Source organism: Polypterus senegalus, chromosome 4 (assembly GCF_016835505.1).
Source record: "Polypterus senegalus isolate Bchr_013 chromosome 4, ASM1683550v1, whole genome shotgun sequence".
Classification (NCBI taxonomy): domain Eukaryota; kingdom Metazoa; phylum Chordata; class Cladistia; order Polypteriformes; family Polypteridae; genus Polypterus; species Polypterus senegalus.
Genome location: NC_053157.1, coordinates 58,473,452 through 58,491,779, shown reverse-complemented (window position 1 = coordinate 58,491,779; position 18,328 = coordinate 58,473,452). Strand labels below are relative to the sequence as shown.

The 18,328-nt window shown below is 36.1% G+C and overlaps 1 protein-coding gene across 7 annotated transcripts in view; it reads left to right on the top strand.

Moving 5' to 3' along the window:
• Positions 1-18,328, top strand: part of mfsd3 (major facilitator superfamily domain containing 3) — a 182,869-nt gene that overhangs the window by 17,779 nt on the left and 146,762 nt on the right. For all 7 annotated transcript variants that reach the window (XM_039750715.1, XM_039750720.1, XM_039750719.1 and 4 more), the window contains one exon: positions 10,659-10,806. In XM_039750715.1, coding sequence (XP_039606649.1) covers positions 10,659-10,806 — 148 coding nt within the window. The remainder of the gene's footprint in view (positions 1-10,658; positions 10,807-18,328) is intronic.

Genomic DNA, 18,328 nt, shown 5'->3' with positions numbered 1-18,328 from the left:
CAGTACCAGACAGTACACTAAACCAGTATAAAGGCATAATCTGTCTTATGAATCCCTATGTCTAAGCCTGATTTGGAGGAAAATGCAGAGATTTAGTGTGAAGTTGTACATTTTCACTTTTTACAGTTTTAAAGAGCGTGTTTCTTGACAAGTGTTGTCACAGAACAGCATGCACTGTTATGAATGCACTGAGGAGTGAAGCAAAAAAAAAGCAGTGGTTTGGGCAACAAAGACGCTACTGATAACTAGCTCACTGCTAGACCCTTACTAACACCACAATTATAATCGACCACTGTAATCTCCTTGTTTCACTGAGTGCATGGAAGACTGAGGCTGAACCCCTGTGGATTGGAAGGTCACTTTTTATGTCTGGCTATGTGTGAATGGACGGGAGAAAGCTTGTGAGTCATGCCAGATTATTATTTATGGAGAAAAGCACATAGAATGCGAGGTAGTGGTGGTGCATAGGTATTATCTCCGTGAAGTAAACATTTTCCAAATAGGATAAAGTAGTTGTCTTTACAGTAATGAAAGCATTTTGTGTTATATAAAATGTATATTCTAAAGACAGAATGTAATGACTTATGATTTCATTTTGTTTGAAAGTTTGTGTTGAAATTCTTTCTGGTTTTCTGTGCATAACTCCCCAATATACAGTGACGGCAATATAATTAATTAGTACAGATAGCCCATTTTTGATATAAGCAATTGTCATTTCACAAATGGTAATTTTGTTCAGAATCCTGATACACATAAGATAGTTCAGAGTAGCATTCCTTCTCTCAGAATAATCAGCATAACATCAGCTGTCCATCACACATCTTTTCTAAGTACCAATAACTAAAATCATTTTGCCAACCATGTTATTATAAAGCGTGAGAAGCACAAAGAACTTTAATCCTTTTATATTCAGGCTGTGCTTTATAATTCAAAAGGTAGCTGTATAAGAGATGGCTTTGGATTACTCCAGTTTTTGTTCAAAAACACAAATCATTTTAAACTTTTAAGGAAATTGTTTTATCTGAATCAGCAGCAATAATTCTAGCCAGTAGTCACTCTGCATTCATCCAGTATAAAAATAATCTCCATGACTTAATGTTATTAATTCTTAATGTATTTAATCAAATATAGTTTATTTAAAATACTAAATGTTTTGCAATATTATTTTGGACTTCCTTCAACATCTTTGAATATGTAATATGTGTTTCATTTTGGTATGTATTAATGGTACAGTATGATGTTATGAAATTATTTAGGGTTTATTTTTAAAATCATCCACAACCTTTTTTTTTTTTTTTTTGAGGATGCTGCAATTTTTTGTTCCTGCTGCCATGACGCTTTGCACAGTTGTTGGTAATGGTTATGGTCAAGAGTCATGTCAGGTGAAGTCAGTGACACAATGGTTTAGAAACTGGCTGCATGAGACAATATTCATCCAAGTTTTGACCTCTAATAATTAACTTTCTAAGTATTTTTAGTTTTGAATTAAGGTTACAATTTAAATAGTCTGTGCTTTCTGACTATGATTTTGTTTTATATACTGGTTTTGCTGAAAGATAGGATTGATTTTTCTGGTTGTGAACTTTTCCACAATCCTAGCTATGTTTCTTCTACTGACCTGACATTAATTCATTTGTGACAGTAGACTACCCTGTGTAAATTGTTTCAGCTGGTTGAAAGCATGTTTTGCTTTGCATATTTGTTTTCATTTTTACATTTTTGCATTGCTTGATTGGCATTGTTCCAAGATGGCTGCTGTGTTGTGACTTTACACTGTGGTGGTCAATTGGATTCAATAATAGTTTTCCTATATTATAAAAGCAGGTGTGCTCAAAATTAAGATTATTAGCATTCTAATGCTGTTTTGTCTGCACTGTTTGCATATTTTTTTTGTATTATGAGCACTTTTAATGTTTTTTTTTTTTTAGGAGCTAGTTAAATGTAGACACTATCTACTAGGCTTGGGTAAAAGTATCGATTTTCCTATTAATCGTTATTTTTCATTTAAACGATTTGATATTGATTCTTAAAGTTTAAAGGTTGATCTTGTGAATCTCTGTCCCACTCAATTACTATATGTAGACTTTGGCTTTTGTTCGTTTTTTGCGTCCAAAACAGTAGATGTCGCTAATGCTCCTGTTAAGGCTTTCTACATAAAAAGCACTTTACTATGAGTAGCCCTCGCTGTGGGACGTGGTATGGAGTAGAGAAGGAGCTCAGCGGGATGGGGGTGCAGACATCCAGATATCTAATTATGCAAGTGCTGAAAATGTTACATGGTGCAATATAAATGAGGCCGCCTCACTCCATTCAAGGAGCCTGGTGTTTCTGGTGAAATTTGTGCTCATTCATTTTGTAGAGCATTTATGAGGTCAGGCACCATTATCCCTCCTCCACCAAATTTCACAGTTGGCACAGTGCAGTTAGGCAGATAACATTCTCCTGGCATCCACCAAACTCAGATCTCCCATCTGACTGCCAAACAGAGAAGCATTATTTGTCACTTCATAAAACATGTTTCCACTGCTCCACAGTCTGGTGGTGGTGTGCTTTATACCACTCCATCCGACGCTTGGCATTGGACTTTGGTGACGTGAGCCTTGCGTGTAGTCGCTCGGTCATGGAAGCCTATTCCTGCCGTACAGTTTGTGCCTACATTAATGCCTGTGGAAGTTTGGAACACTTCAGCTGTGGAATTAGCAGAGCGTTGACTAGTTTTACGCACCATGTATCTTAACAGTCATTGACCCCGCTCTGTGACTTTATGTAGTCATGGTTCATGGTTGAGTTGCTGTTGTTCCTAAACACTTCCACTTTCCAATAATGCCACTTAAAATTGACCATAGAATATCCAGCAGGGATGAGGTGCCATCCTATCACAGTACCATGCTTGAAGTCACTGAGCTCTTCAGAATAACCAATTTTGTTTCAGAAATGTTTGTAAATAGGGATCGCATGGCTAGGTGCTGTGGCAATGGTCTGATTGAAACAACTAAATTCAATAATTAAGAGGTGTGTCCCAATACTTTTGTCCATATAGCATGTATATATACAGTATATATATATATATATATATATATATATATATATATATATATATATATATATATATATAATAGATACAATCTTCTATGTTTGATTTCACTGACACCACTACACATTTGCCCTACTGTCACAAATTATGTCTTCGTGTGACAACACTTAAAGTAGATGTAAACACCTGTGAACAACAGAGAAAACTGCAGACCTAAAATAGTTTTAGACTACAATATAACCAAAAGTGGTGTAGTTGTCTTGGAAAAAGTTATTGTTATAATTAGCTGCTGGCAAAGATCTTCTGGACACCCACTGTGCCACCATGAAACAAGGTCATTTTTATATTACTCAGTATTTAAAACTGCATTTTATTTTATTCTTCATTGCATTTTATTATTTCTTTCTTATTTCATGATCACTAATGTATATTTTATTTTGGCTTGTGTAAAATTTTGTTGTTTTTGTTGATCTCTCTGTGTACTTTGCTTTATTCTGCTTAACTCTTTCACCTAAACTAGCCAACCCGCGGTGTACCATATGCCGCATAATCAGGCCGTTTTTTTAATGATTTTTAAGCACAGGGAGAAAATTAACATTTGAAAAATCGGTAATGTAATAAATCAGCAAGAAAAGCAACATTGTAACAATGCACGGAACGAACCTAACACACAATTGTCCGTGACTGAAAAACGCCATCGCATCTTCTCCTGCCAGACGGAGGGATGGGGGTGGATGGCGCACAGGCGCGGAGGGTGGAATGGGAGGAGAGGAGAAGGACGTCCACTCCGCTCCCTCCGTCATGCTAGTCTGCTGATTTCTCATCCAGTATGCACTGCCTGCTCATGTGCCCACCTCCAACTCGTCACTCGAGTCGTTGTCATCTTTGCACAGTCCAGATGCACCTGTGACTCACGTAGACTTTTCATTGCTCTGTGCGGTTTTGGCTGCCTTTCAATATACAGTATAATCAACCAAGACACCCGACCACGGTAGTAGTGAGGTGGGAGTGGGGTGTGTACAAAGTGCAGGAGCATCTAAGAAGACACATGTTTGTTGCAGATGCGAATTGCTGTATGTAGCGTGTTAAACAGCTTGCTATGGTGCATGCGATCGTGCGTCGTAACCGAAAACTTGGTTTTTAAAGACTGCTTACTTCATTGTGTATACGACTGTAGGTGAATGAAAAGATGTAACTCTGGAGAGTTGCATACAGCGATTCACATTCGCGACAAATTGTTTTACATGCTGAATACAGCGATTCACATCCGCAACAAATATGAATCTTCTTAGATGGTGCTGTCGCGTCCACCCACGCTCTCGAAGCACACACACTGCCTGGTCATGTGTCAGAGACCTGCCCACCAACTGTAAGACTATGGGATACCCATCGCAAATTGCTCTACACGCTGCATACAATGATTCACATCCGCGACAAACAAACTGTTTTACACGCCGCATACACCGATTTACATGCGTGGCAAACATGCCTCTTCTTAGATAGTCCTGCCACGTCGTGTGGTGCCTCTGTGTGAACCGGTCAGACACAGAGAAGGTCAACTGCTGAGAGAGCGTCTCGACTGTTACAGGGCCTGCATTGGTAAAGCAGGTGAGACGGTAATGAAACAGAGGCACAGGGCTTATTGGTTTTTAAAGACTACTTCCTTCATTGTGTTTTAACCTCAGTTTTAAAGGATTGTTTTAAGGATTCCATGGGATACCCCTCGCAAACTGTTTTACATGCTGCATATAGCGATTCACTTCCACGAGAAACATGCCTCTATGAACAGTCAGCGTGGCTCAGAGCTGCATGTGGACTCCACGACAGACGAACATAAATGACGCCGTTTTTCCTGTGTCGTCGCGTCCGAGTTGGTGGACGTGGTTCTGCGAGTTGTCGTTGTATCCAATTGTCTTAGAGTTGGTGGGCGTGGCTCCTTCCTGCGTGCGCCATGGACGTCTTACTTGTCGGCGGCTTAGTGAATCCACACCCCTTCCGGCATGCTTTCCATGGGTGTCTTGCCTTAGTGAATTATATATATAGATATTTATAAGACAACATAAATGAATTGGTTTTTGCTATGTCTTACAAAAGTTCCAATCTCTTTGGTACACACCTAATCAAGGTCTAAAATCTAAAAGTAATGTTCCCATCAAGCTTACTTACTGTTTTTCACCTTTAATTTACAATAATTACATAAAAAAAATCATAATGAAATGCTAAATGCATTTAAACAGACTTTGTATTTCTACATAGATATCCCTGTCTGGCCTTGTAGCAAATGCATCATTGTCTTTGCAGAGTCCACAGAAAGAGTGAATGCTATCAGTAAGGTGGGTTGCATTTTCTGTTACTGACACAAACAACAAAGAATCTTGTTTACTGGAAGTGATTTATATAAAATACAAATAATGCAGACCTGTTTTGAAATTTACTGATATGTTTTAAACTAACAGAATTACTGTTGATTGCCTTTTATTATAATTTGATGCTTTACAGTTCTTAAAATGACAACTGTAAAAGTGGAAACTAGTTTTCCCTTTACTCCATCATTTGATCAAGAATGCTATATAGAAAAAATGGTAGATGGCATATTCGTTTTTCTTAAATCATTATGATGTAAAAGTAGTTTATAAATTTATTTTTTATAATCCCTGTATTCATTATACAGCTCATTATTTATTAACCATTATGTTTTATTTTTTATTAGTTTTGTCTTTATTCACTATTTAAACTATAACTTTTGTTTTTATTATCAGTAACGTACTGAAAATATAAAATAAGTGAGCTGTTGGTGTTTAAAGTAAATGGCTTAAGCAATGTTCAGGCAGTTCTTTATATACTGAAGACAAATACAGTTTTAAGTGATCATTGATTGAATAATATGTAATGTGCTTCCAGGCAAAACATTTCAAAGAATATTACATCAAATAACATTATAGGGCTAGCAGTGTATTGCAAAAAATAAGAACACAATTATTTTTTGACTTTACATCTGACAATTAATGGTGAGCAAATATGTCATACAAGACAATTTACAGTAATTGTTTTTTCAAATCAGCAATATTTTCAATGCAGCTTACTGATAGCGAGTAAGAGATTTAAAGTTTACTTTTCCTCCACCATGTATAATATACTTTTTTATGCAATTTATGAACAGCTTGAGTGTAGTCATGCATACAAGCTCAAACTTGGTTAACTCCTTTTAAGATCAAATAAGGCTGCTGCAAGACAGGACGCTTTCCTGGACAGGATGCCAGTGCATAAAATAGCACCCACAAACATTCACTTACACTCATTTACAGTGGAGTCAAATTACAGTCACCAGTTACTGCATGTACTGCATGCTAACCTGCATTTCTTTGGGGATGAGGGAGGAAATTAGATTTTCCTGTGAAAATCCCACACTGATGAAGGAAAAAAGCTGCATATAGCCTACTGGCCATGTGATTTGTCCCCAGTACACTGAATTTGTAAGGCAGCAAGTACTTTACATCCTATAAGTACTGTAACTGAAATGTCATACTTTGGCTAGATTCTGCTTTTCATTTAATAATTTCATTTTTCTCAGTTAACAAATTCCTATTATTACTTTTCCATATTTGCTGAGTATTTTGCATATAAAATAAAAAATGTAATTGGAAAAGGGACATTGATTTTGCTTATAACCACAGATGAAAAGTGGTAAGCAGTACATAAGGTAATCTACTTTTTGTTTTTTTATTTGAATGAAATGAAGTTGTGTGATGGATGTGCGGCAAGAGTTGCCGACCCTTACCCCCAGGCTGCCAGGAGGAGCTCTTCCGACAGCAAGGACGTGCCCCGAGTTCCAGCAGGGCCTCATGGACTTTGTAGTTTTTATACACAGCCCTGCTGGATACCTTGGTGACCACAAGGAGTCGCTGTAGCGAGGCTCGTAGACTCTTATGTGCCCTATAACCTGGAAGTGCATCCTGGTCACGTGAACGGGAGGAATGACGCACTTCCAGGTTGAAGAAAAAGAGAAGTTTTACCTGACCCGGAAGTAATAGAAAATCACATGGACTGAGGGACAAACACTTCCAGGTCAAGGACTATAAAGGACTGTGGGAAATCCCAGACGGATGAGCTGAGTTGGGAGGTAGGGAGGCTAAACATCTGGGAGTTTGGAGGATTGTGATTGATTATTGTTTATTTGATTATTAGAGTATTGGGGAGTGGAGGGTGCTTTGTGCACATTATTATTATAATAAATAATAACTGGACTTTTTATCTGGTGTCTGACGTGTCTGAGGGTACAAAGGTGCGAGAAAGCTCTAATCTGTCACAGTTGTCTAATTTATTTTTTTCATTCTTGTGCTGGAAAGTTGTTGTTCAGACATGCAGGTAAGAATTTTGCTGCACTTGTGACAATAACATTACTATATTTACTGCTACTACTGCAGTTACTACTAAAATATATAATATAAATATACAAGTTTGTTTGATACACATAAAATCCATGTTAAGTTTTTTTTTTCTTTTTTTCTATTAATATTATTTTCAGGTTATGTATGAGGGTTCATCAGACATTTTGTGCTTGACATATTAAGAGAAATGCCAATAAAACCAAATACTGTATGTTTTCTTTTTCAACATCTCTCTTTGCTGGTAAAGTGAGAAGGGAGTTGGGAAAACTGCATGAACAAAGAAGCAGGGCAAGAATTAAATCAGCTCCAGCGTGTCGAAAACATGTGCCATTCAGCTCTCTGGGGTCCTTTTTCGTCTGTTCTCATTTTCCCTGAGTTTGCAGAAGGCTTCCTAGTATGGTAGGCAGTGCCAAAGAAAGGGCATTTCAGTGATCCTGTGAACTTCAGACCAGTTGTTTTTACTTAATGCATTTTGAAGACCTTTGAGAGGCTGGTCCTGAAACAGCTCCAATCCCTGGTCTCATAACATCTTAATCCTCTACCAGTTATATGCATATGGGTGTGGAGGACAGTCTTATCAGCATGCTCCACAAAGACTACACTCAGTTTGACAAAACCAACACCACACTCAAGATCATGTTTGTTGTTTTTTCCTGTGCCTATGACACCATTCTGCCTCATCAACTGGGAAAAAGCTGTAGGCTTTGCATCTGGATGCCACAACAATCTTCTGTACCATGGATTATCTGACCAACAGACAACAGTTTGTGAAGCTCAGGGACTGTGTGTCAGAAATGGTGTGTGAAACACTGGAGCACCACAGGAAACTGTCCTATCTACCTTCCTGTTTACCCTCTGTACAACAGACTTCTAGTACAACACCAGCACCTGGCACCTGATAATAATGGAGGCTTGTGAATGACTTTGTCTTATGGTGAAGAAAGAACTACCTTCTACTCAGCATCAGCAATTCTAAAGAGCTGGTGTTGGACTTCCAGCATGCCAAAGAGCTTCAGAGGCCAGTCACCATTCAGGGGGAGGATGTGGCAGTGGTACAGAGCTACAAGTACCTGGAAGTTCACATAAACAGCAAACTGAACTGGTCTGACAACACAGTTGCGCTGTACAACTAGGGCCAGAGCAGACTGTATTTCCTAAGGAGACTCTGTTCTTTTGATATGTGCAACAAGCTGCTGAAATGCTATATCAGTCAGTAATTTATTGTGGAGACACTACTTTTGCTCAAAAGATGCACAAGGCCTGAGCAAACTTACCAAGAAAGCCTGTTCCATAACGGAGCTAATCCTCGACACACTGGGAGTTGTTATGGAAAGACTGATAGTGGCGAAACTCCCCTCCATCCCTACAGGAGTTGCTGCCTTCGTGCACTTTTATCCACAGCTCAGCACCTCAGTGGTCTTTTCTGCCCACTGCTATCAGGCAATTCAGTGCTTACACCTGACATCCCAAACTAAATGTGGATACTCTTTAAGTTTGTTTTGCAACTTATTTTTAATTCATTAATTGATTGAGTTTATTATTTTTTCTGTTAGTCTGTGTCTTTTTTTAAGTTTCTGCTACTGTATGCATCCAAATTTCCCTTTGGTATTGATAACATTTATCTAATCTAATCTAATCTAATAATGTTCAAGAACAGTAATGCACTGGTTACAATAATCAAGAAGCTTTTCTGTGTCACTCAGATAAAACATTTTGTCTTGTTTTGTAAGCTTAAGCTAATTTAACATTTTATTCACTATCATTGTGTGTCCCATTGAGCTGGGGCTTCAGATTGGAAGTCACATAGGTTTGCCAAAAGAGTAAATGAATAAGTAACAAAACAAAAGTGGAAGACCAGACCTTTAGCTACAGAGATTCATTACTGTGGATTGATGTGCTTGCTTGTATAAGAAGTGCTTCTTTGATCCCAATTTTTAAATTTGTGCTAAAGACTCATTATATTAGTCTAGCATGCCCTGATTAGAGCTACTGATTAGCTGTTCTTATTATAACTCTGTTTGTTAGTCATTTCTACAAAAACATATGTATTACAATTATTTTGAACCATTATTAACCCTGCTCTATTCTGTTTTTCTTCTCTGTATTGTTTTGTGGCACTTGGTGCTACTACTCCACTTCGAGGCTGTTTTCTTGCCCAGATACTCGGAGTCTTATATGTAATGATGAAAAGAATCATGCCATCTTATTAGAAAGATTAGTACATCTTATCTAATACTGTAGAATGCCAAGGAACGGTAGGGCAGCCGGTTGGCCTAGGTCTCTAGGCCTGTGACTCAGTTGGACGTTGTCTATTTTCTTACAGTGGACTGTGGACTACCCCATAGATTTATTTTCTCTGGAGATACTGTTAATTAGAGGTTTTCCCTCCATTGTCAACAGACCATATCTCCACAGTATCAATGAGCATATACTGTTAGGATCCTTTATGTGTTATTTAGATTGAAGTTAGTTTGTTTATTTTGTGCATAAATTAATTTATATATTTATGTTAACCTGTTACAGTGCTCTGAGCCTGCAGTCAGTGGAGAGTACCATACAAAAATAAATAGATAAGACTTGTGCATCTTCTACTGTATATGTACTGAGACTATGTGATTCTTTATGTGTTTCACTGAGGAATCAATTAAATGTACAACAATTGGTCAAGCCAAGAAGCAGTAGTGTCTAGAGATTTTTTGTATCTAGTAAGACATTTATGCCTGATTTTTATTGATTCACTGCAGTTCAGGTTGACTTATAACTGTATGTGTTGTGTAGTTTTAAGGTAATTTCAATAAAATATAAATTGCACTTGAGTTTAATTATTAGATATTTGCTGCCTTTTCTTAGTGATCTACAAATTTATAGCTTTATTTTGCTTACAAGGCTTATGAAAATTTGGAATATTCAGATGTGCAAATAGTAGCAATTAAATATGAGAGGCACAATACAGGTGCTAACTTGTCATCATTGATCACTTGTACATAACATCTAAATGCCAGCTTTTAAAAGTGAGTTTCATAAAAAATGTCATGTTTTGCAATTGTAATGCACCAGAATGCATGAGATACTAACACTAATAGTAGTTCACGGTTTCTCTGCAATTAGCAATAAAAATAATGTGTAAAAATATTTTTGGCTGAACAGTAATGGCTATCATTTTAGAGATTAACATAGTCACTACAGATTTTAGATTTAAACCTCTGTTAAGAATAACTGTTTTTGTTTTTCTGAAGGTGAACAAGGAGCAATAAGCATGTTTCCTCTTTTCTTATTGGACCATGGCATGTCAGCAGGAGAGATTGGACTTTGGCATGGAATGGTGGCCATGGTATTTTCAATAATTGGCTCCTCCCTTGGTGGGTTTCTAACTACTCGATACAAGTAAGTGTTTAAGTGAAATGTTAATTTTTCTTGCTAATATAAGCCTATATGTTTAAGGCAAAATTATTGATAAACATATTTGATATATAAAAGGACTCCAATAAAAAGATTTTATTTTTCTATTCAGATTAGTTCTAGGTTAATATGCTAAAGAGCTTTAATAGATAAACTGTTTTTAAAATGCATTCTTATGTGTTGCAGTTGCATCACAAAACAGCATGGTTTTTGATGTAGGAATATTGTGTCACCGTTAGAAAAGAAATAAAAAGAAAATACAACCACTGAACTTTAAGAATGATCAGCATTGAAGTTAGAACCATTTAAATGAGTTTTCATAAATTTAAAACACACTGTGGATGTATATTTACCTACACCAAGCATCCTTCTACAAAAAAATTATAGCATGCTAAATGTAATGCATTATAAATGTGACATTCACACAGCGACATGTTGCATGTTGGTAAAAAAAAATAAAATATATACAAATATTGTAGACAGAAAAGACCTAGTTATATACTACTTCTGATAAACGCAATAAACCGATAGCACTAAAAGTGAGGTCTATTTCCTTATGAATCACAGCTAGTAATAAATATGACTAAATCTAATACAAATTCTAGGCTATGGGAACTAAATGTTAAAAAGACTTTGAGGGTCAAGTCAGATACCTTTTCACAGTATAATATAAGTTTGGCAATTTACATTATAAAATGCATATGTAGTTCTCCATGGCTTAGGTTGCAGCCCTGTTTCCATCCACTCATAATTTTGAATAAGATGGCAATTTCAGCAGCATCTGAGCCTTCACCAGCAATCGTAACTGACAAAGAGGGCAGCCAGAGTGGAGCCTAGAAATACTTCGGCTTTGTACCAAATTGTTATGGAAAACCACAAATTACATGCAAGCCTGTATGCAAGTCCTTCATGTGAGTCAATATAGGTATCTCATTACTAAATTACAGGAACATTAATAAGTATAAACCTGTAAACTGTTGTGTTTGAAGAAAGGATGTGATGTATATTTTTTTTGTACAGGTTGAAACACTTTTCGTAGCCAGTTAAATATTTAATGTCAGGATAGAGGCCTTCCTTTTTAACTGTGGCTCACTTAATTGCTGTTCATTCAGAAGCAATGCACTTCAGCACTATATGGCTCCTTCCCTCCATCGATTTTTAAACCCATGCTGCAAAATCTAATGCCATATTGTGTTACTTTTATTTTATTACATGAAATTTTAAAACTATTTTTCAACAAATTTATTATTTAATGTAAGGTGCTGTAACATTTCAATACTCAGCTGCATAAATAGTGGCACTACTCTTGTGTGTGCTCATATACTTCCACATGTGCTTCATAGTGTATTTAGTACTTCAGAGTTAATTTGCAGCCCAACAAAAGCCTGTAGTAACCTCACAGAAGAGTACATTGACATGCCAGGCTTTCTTGCAAAAAATGTAGAAGTTACAAAGACACAAATGCAATTTGCACTGTTTGCATTTATGCAAATCCTTTAAGTGTGTTAGTTGTGTCTTTGTGTGTTGCTTTTCTGATTGTTTATGGAAGACCATATAAGTTTATTTAATGTTTGTTTTAATATTTGTATTTATATACTGTTTAGAAAAGATTGCAATACTTATTCAATTAACATATACGGACATTTGTCACATTTCATTGTACTATCTCAGTAAGTGTATTTTTTTTCATCAATGAAATAAATGGATTTAACTCATATAGTTCTTATTGCTTACAGAACTTTTCTCTTACCTTTTTCAAAAGATTGCATTACTTAAAGTATTTGCATTTAATGATGCAAATTTGTGTTATTTTTTTCCCCCAAAGTTAAGATTTGAATGAATACAGAATTACAATTTTTTTTTTACATTTTTTTATTAGTTACCTTATATACCATATTGAGTTTTGAAAATTTTTTTCAATTTCAGCACTTTTCCTAGAATTGTTTTGAAGTTTGAAATTTTGGTATTGTGACAACTCTGTATTTAATAGCTTTCTGTTCATCAGGTCTTTTGGTATGTTATTGATTTGTTTACTTACAGTTTTCACTCTAGCTAAGTACATTTTTGTGTATAATCTTCAAATTATTAGTTGCTCCCTCTTTACAGGTAAAACTTTTGCAAACATGTAAATAGATTTTTTTTCCATTTTTGCATATTTTATTTTGCCCTTGCTGTTCTTTAAACTCTTCACCTCCTTCACTTCTTCCTACGGCACTAGTTACTTGTCAGTTATCACAGCAAAAACAGTATAAGCGCAAAATAACTTTTTCTTTTTTAATATTTAGTATACAGATGTGATTTTCTAAGGAGGGTAATTATAGTGAATATGAGTTTGAAAATACAAAGCACAGTTTCTGCCATTATAAGCAGTTTTATTGTGTCTTTCTTTACTTTCTTTACTTCGTAGAGGGCATGTTCACTCCATCCTCAGTCTTTCTGTCATCTGTAGTGCTGTCTCATAAAGACACTACTATGACCTTTAAATTAAATACTAAAATGATCAAATCACTCTTTATTTTTTTCTTTTGGGACGGTATGATGTTTTTTTTAATAAGAATTAAACCTCCAAATGCTGCATCCTTATGCATCCACCTTTTTGTTAATCTTGACATACAATAACTAGAGTTAGTTTAACACTACTTCTTGAGCTGTCAGGCACAATAGACCCACTGTCACATCTGTTTACTAGAAGGATGTTGTCTTGCTTTGTCACCATGAGGAGGGGAAAAACTATTTTCCCAGTATATAGTTACATCCTTCTAGTCCTCAGTCCTCCTTATTTTATACAGTGAGTCTGTAAATCATGAAGACTCTTCTAAAATGCTTGTGGCTTGTAGAAGCTGACCATTTAATCTGTTAAGGATAAATAAAATCTGATTACTTTCTGCACATAACCAAGCTTTGCCAAAAGTCTCAGAAATATATACAGTATCTGTGTGGTCACACATATATATGATGGTCATTTAACTTTAGTGAACATCAGAGCTGATTCATTATACTTTTTCTGAATGTCTAAATAATGTAGGCTATAGTAGGTTGGGTCAAGTTATTTAAATGTTAGTTTGCCATTTTATTGTTCTTGTTTTTTTTTGGTGTAAAATGCTTAGATTTCAAAAGAGTAAAACTTTTCAAGTTTTCAGATCTCCTGTAAAATTATACTCTTATCACAAATAAGTCATTAAATAAGGGACATAATATACTGTGGTATTTTTAGAAGCATAATAGATCATCTGCTGCAGGATTTCACACGAATTCTAACATTTACCTGAAACCATGTCCATTCACCTTTACTTCCTTGTGTCTGATATAGAGTTTCCCATTCATTCCCATATTTGCTTCAGTTTCATGCTGCTAAAAGCTAATTTGGACAGTTCTCCAGCACAATTTGATATGCTTGACCAGGTAACAACTGACCCCCTCTTACTTAGCCCTTCTTCAGTAACTCGATAGCTTAAAGTGCATCTTTTTTTCTGTATGTGGGATGCTCTGGTGTTTCCCTTGTTTTCTGTTACATTTTCACCTCCTTTGTGAAAGAAAGACAAGCAAACAAAGGAACAACCATTACACATTGTAATAGCTTTATGCAAGCAAAGCTCTAAACAAAATGCAAGCAATTAAAATCTCAAACAAAAAAAAAAAAACAACAGACAACACAACATATATGAGCATTAAATGTGAAATGGTGGAATACTAAAAGCAACATATAAAGTGGTCAAAAATCTATACTGTCCTTGGACTTTATCAGTGTTTGTTGTTTAACCTTATTACACTTTAATTTTTGTACTAATTTGTTTTGTTATTATAACATGTTTTTTATTAGGAGAAAGCAATGTTCAGACTTGCCAAAATTTATATTGATTGTTGTTTCCTAGCATGAAACAGTGAAAAATACTTTTTTCTCACTCTTAAACAAATCTGTTTAAAACTACTTTCCTTTTCAATATATTAAGTAGTTAAATGACTCATTACTGTCTTGTCGGTGACCTTTGTCAGTGATCTGTTGTGTTCTGTATTTGCTTATGTAAATTGGAAGATTTTTATTTTTTTAATTTTTATTGTCCTTAAAGTTTAATTTCAGTACATACCTTGATGAAAAATAAGACATAACCACAAACTGAAAAAAAGTTACATTCAAAACTAATGAGGTTCACTGAACACTCGCAGGTGTGCAGTCTAGGGAATCCATTCCCAGGCGGGTTTATCCATTCCCGGGAATTCGGGAATCCCGCATTTCATTCCCAGGAATCCCGGGCTCCCGGGGATGACACAGTGCACGGGCATCTCACATGTGAACGGTTTTATAACGAACGACACTTATTTTTAACAAAATTACTGCAATATGTTGACACAAATAAAAGACTAACCTTATCTACAAACAGTTCATGCTGTCATATAAGTACATGTATCTTTAGTTGTGGTAATAAGAGCGTAGAAAGCACAACGTCCTCATTGGTGACACAGTGGTAGTGCTGCTGCTTTACAATAAGGAGAGTGTGGAAGATTGTGAGTTCGATTCCTGGTTCCTCCCTCTGTGGATAGAGCTTTTGAGTACTGAGAAAAGCGCTATATAAACGTAATGAATTATTATTATTAACGTGTCCAGCGCGCAGTCATCCAGGCAAGAGCGCACCTTCGTGCAGAAGTACGCCAGCAGCTGAGAAAGCACGCTCTGCCTCCACTGAAGTAGGCGGCACAATCATCAGATACTGATACACTTGTTCTAAACAACGCCTGCGCTTGCCGTTGCTCTGAAACACCGCCATTTCAGTTTTTACTCATGCATCCAGTTATTTGTCATCATTCTGTGATGGCAAGTTTCATGACACAGATAATACAGATGCAACAGACTGACGCATTGTAATTTCAAGTTGCTGTTCAAAGCTGTTGTCTGATGTAGTGCAAGCTGCAGCAATGGCGTCACCTTAATTATTTTCAACTATAATCAATTTTTACACTTTTACTTGCTATATATGCGAGCATGGCTGTTCCCGTTTTCCTGGGAATTAAAGCAGTTTCTTTCCTGGGAATGCAGGAATGAAAAATGTTCGGGGAGCCCGGGAATGGATTCTCTAGTGCAGTCTTTCTTTTATACACTTCATATTGTTAGTAACACTAACATTACTTATAATTTTAAGCACCAGGCTTTCAGTTTCTTTCATATTTTTAATTACATTTTTCTTTCTTTTTTGTAAAAGGAAAGTTTGGTTATGTTTAGTTGTGAGTTTTTGTGTATTCAGTGCAGCAATTCCATTTTCTTAGCTTTTTAATTACCATTAAAATATTCTTCAGAAGCCTGCTTTCCACCGTATCAATTCTGCTTTCCTAAAAGCCGCTTTTCCACTGCATAGTACGGCATGACACGGTTCAGTACAGCTCACCTTGGTTCGGCTCAGTTCGGCTCGGTTTGCGTTTCGACTGCAGTTTAGTACCGCTTTAGAGTGGGTGGGATTATTCACGTGTCGTTAGAGTTGCGCCGCCTCTACTGCCGTGACACCGTGGAACTTTACAACAACACGCTGACAACGACAACACTTTAGCTCGACGCGCCAAGGTTAAGCATCTAAAAAAAGCACATCACTAGCTAACTTTTATCACTGTTGCAAAGCATAAAATGAACTTAACTGCCAGTGTAACATTAAAATGCTGATTCTGTATATTACAGATCTTCCACATTTTGCAAAAAAGTCGCCGCAACAGACCATCTGTTTGGACATTTAACCGTGCTTCAGAGTGGTGGGATGTGATTGTTCCCGGTTTTACAAACACTCAGTGGCTGGAGAACTTTCGAAACTTCCGCGTGTCTGTACCTTTAAAGAAAAGAATAGCCAGTGACGCAGTAATGACAATTTTCTACGGCCAATCAGTGACCAGCAGAGTTTACACGTCACATTTTGGTAACGGTTCGGCACACTTGGAATCTCGGCTGAGGGGGTACTAAAAAAAGGACTAGGTACCAGGTACTGTTCCCAGTGGAAAGCCCCGCAAAAGTGAGCTGTACTGAACCGTGTCGTGCCGTACTATGCAGTGGAAAAGCGGCTTTAGTCTAAAACAAAGTCAGAAAATACAATAATGAAATTTGTATATTTATCATTCATCAGATCTCTGTCAGACAGTGCGTTTTCTAATCCTTCTTCATGTAATATTTATAACTAGCAGCAGAACATATGTGTATTTTTGTGATTCTTTTTTCTAATTGTAAATACAGAAAATACAAATGCTCTTTCCCAGGTAACTGCAGTTACTTATCCAAAGAAACAGTTTTAAACAGTCATTTACACAATAGTAGACTGTCTTAGTGGAACTTGAATCATTTTTACCATTTCACTCTATGTCACAGATTGTTCACTGAAAGTTTACATGGCCTGATAATTCTATCTAAACATTTTCTGTAGATCACAGTGTTCAGTGATGGTAATTCATTGGGTTTTTAAACCTTTAAATACTGGGCAAGTACCTGCTTAGTTGCATTGATGCCAGTTAGCTGTAATGTTTTCTATTTGAATCTTAAATTCTGAATGTAAATGTGATTCTAAAACTGTACATCCAGAGCTAAAAATTGCTACAATCCCATAGTTGAAACTACATTTGCCATTGCTGCACAATGTATTGATGTAAAACATTCACCAAGTTCTTTCTGGGGCCATTCTGCAATGATTAAAGAGATATTTGCTGTCAACAATGATCATCTAATTATTTGTTTGTGGAGCTCTACTGAACTGTGTCACGACAAATAGAAATTGCCTCTTCCTTTTAATCTGTTTCTGTGCAGAGCAGGTCGTATAATGTGTGTGCAGATTGCTGTCCTTTAGTCGTATGTATCATTACTACTACTTTTATCAAAATGTTCACGATTTTCATTTCTAGGTTACTTGGCATTTTTTATTAGGATGGTTACATTATCCAGTTTCAGCAACTGAATGACATGTAAACATTATTAAATATTTACTTAATGTGACAAACTTGAAAGCTCTAAGAGGGCAGCTCAACTAATAAGCAAGTGCTGTTGTTGACATTTTCAAGTATACACTTTAGTATTTCCTTTGGGGCTTAGTTTTGAATTCCACTTTGAGCCTTCTTTGAATAAAATGTAAAAATAATTAAAGGCATGTACTTTTATTTTATTGTGGCTAAAAGAGATACAGTAATGAGAGAATGTGTTCAGATTTCAAGTATTATATTAAAAGTGCACTTTTGTTATATAAATCATAAACGATCTCAAGAGGTTTTTCACAGTTTAGAGAAATAGGCTATATTTAATGAATAGGTTTAATAGGTGTAATTTTAAATTGACCCACAAAATATCTTTTGGGATTGTAACATTTGTAGAACAAATGAGGTAGAGAGATTCAACGTAAAATTACCAAGTATAATAAACATATATTTGATTCTGACACTGTACCAGTGATATTTCAGTTCTGATATTCATTGTAGTTTTAGTTTTTATTTTATAAAATTAATTTTTATTTTTATTTCACTCATATTCAGTGGAGTCAACAAATTTTATTTT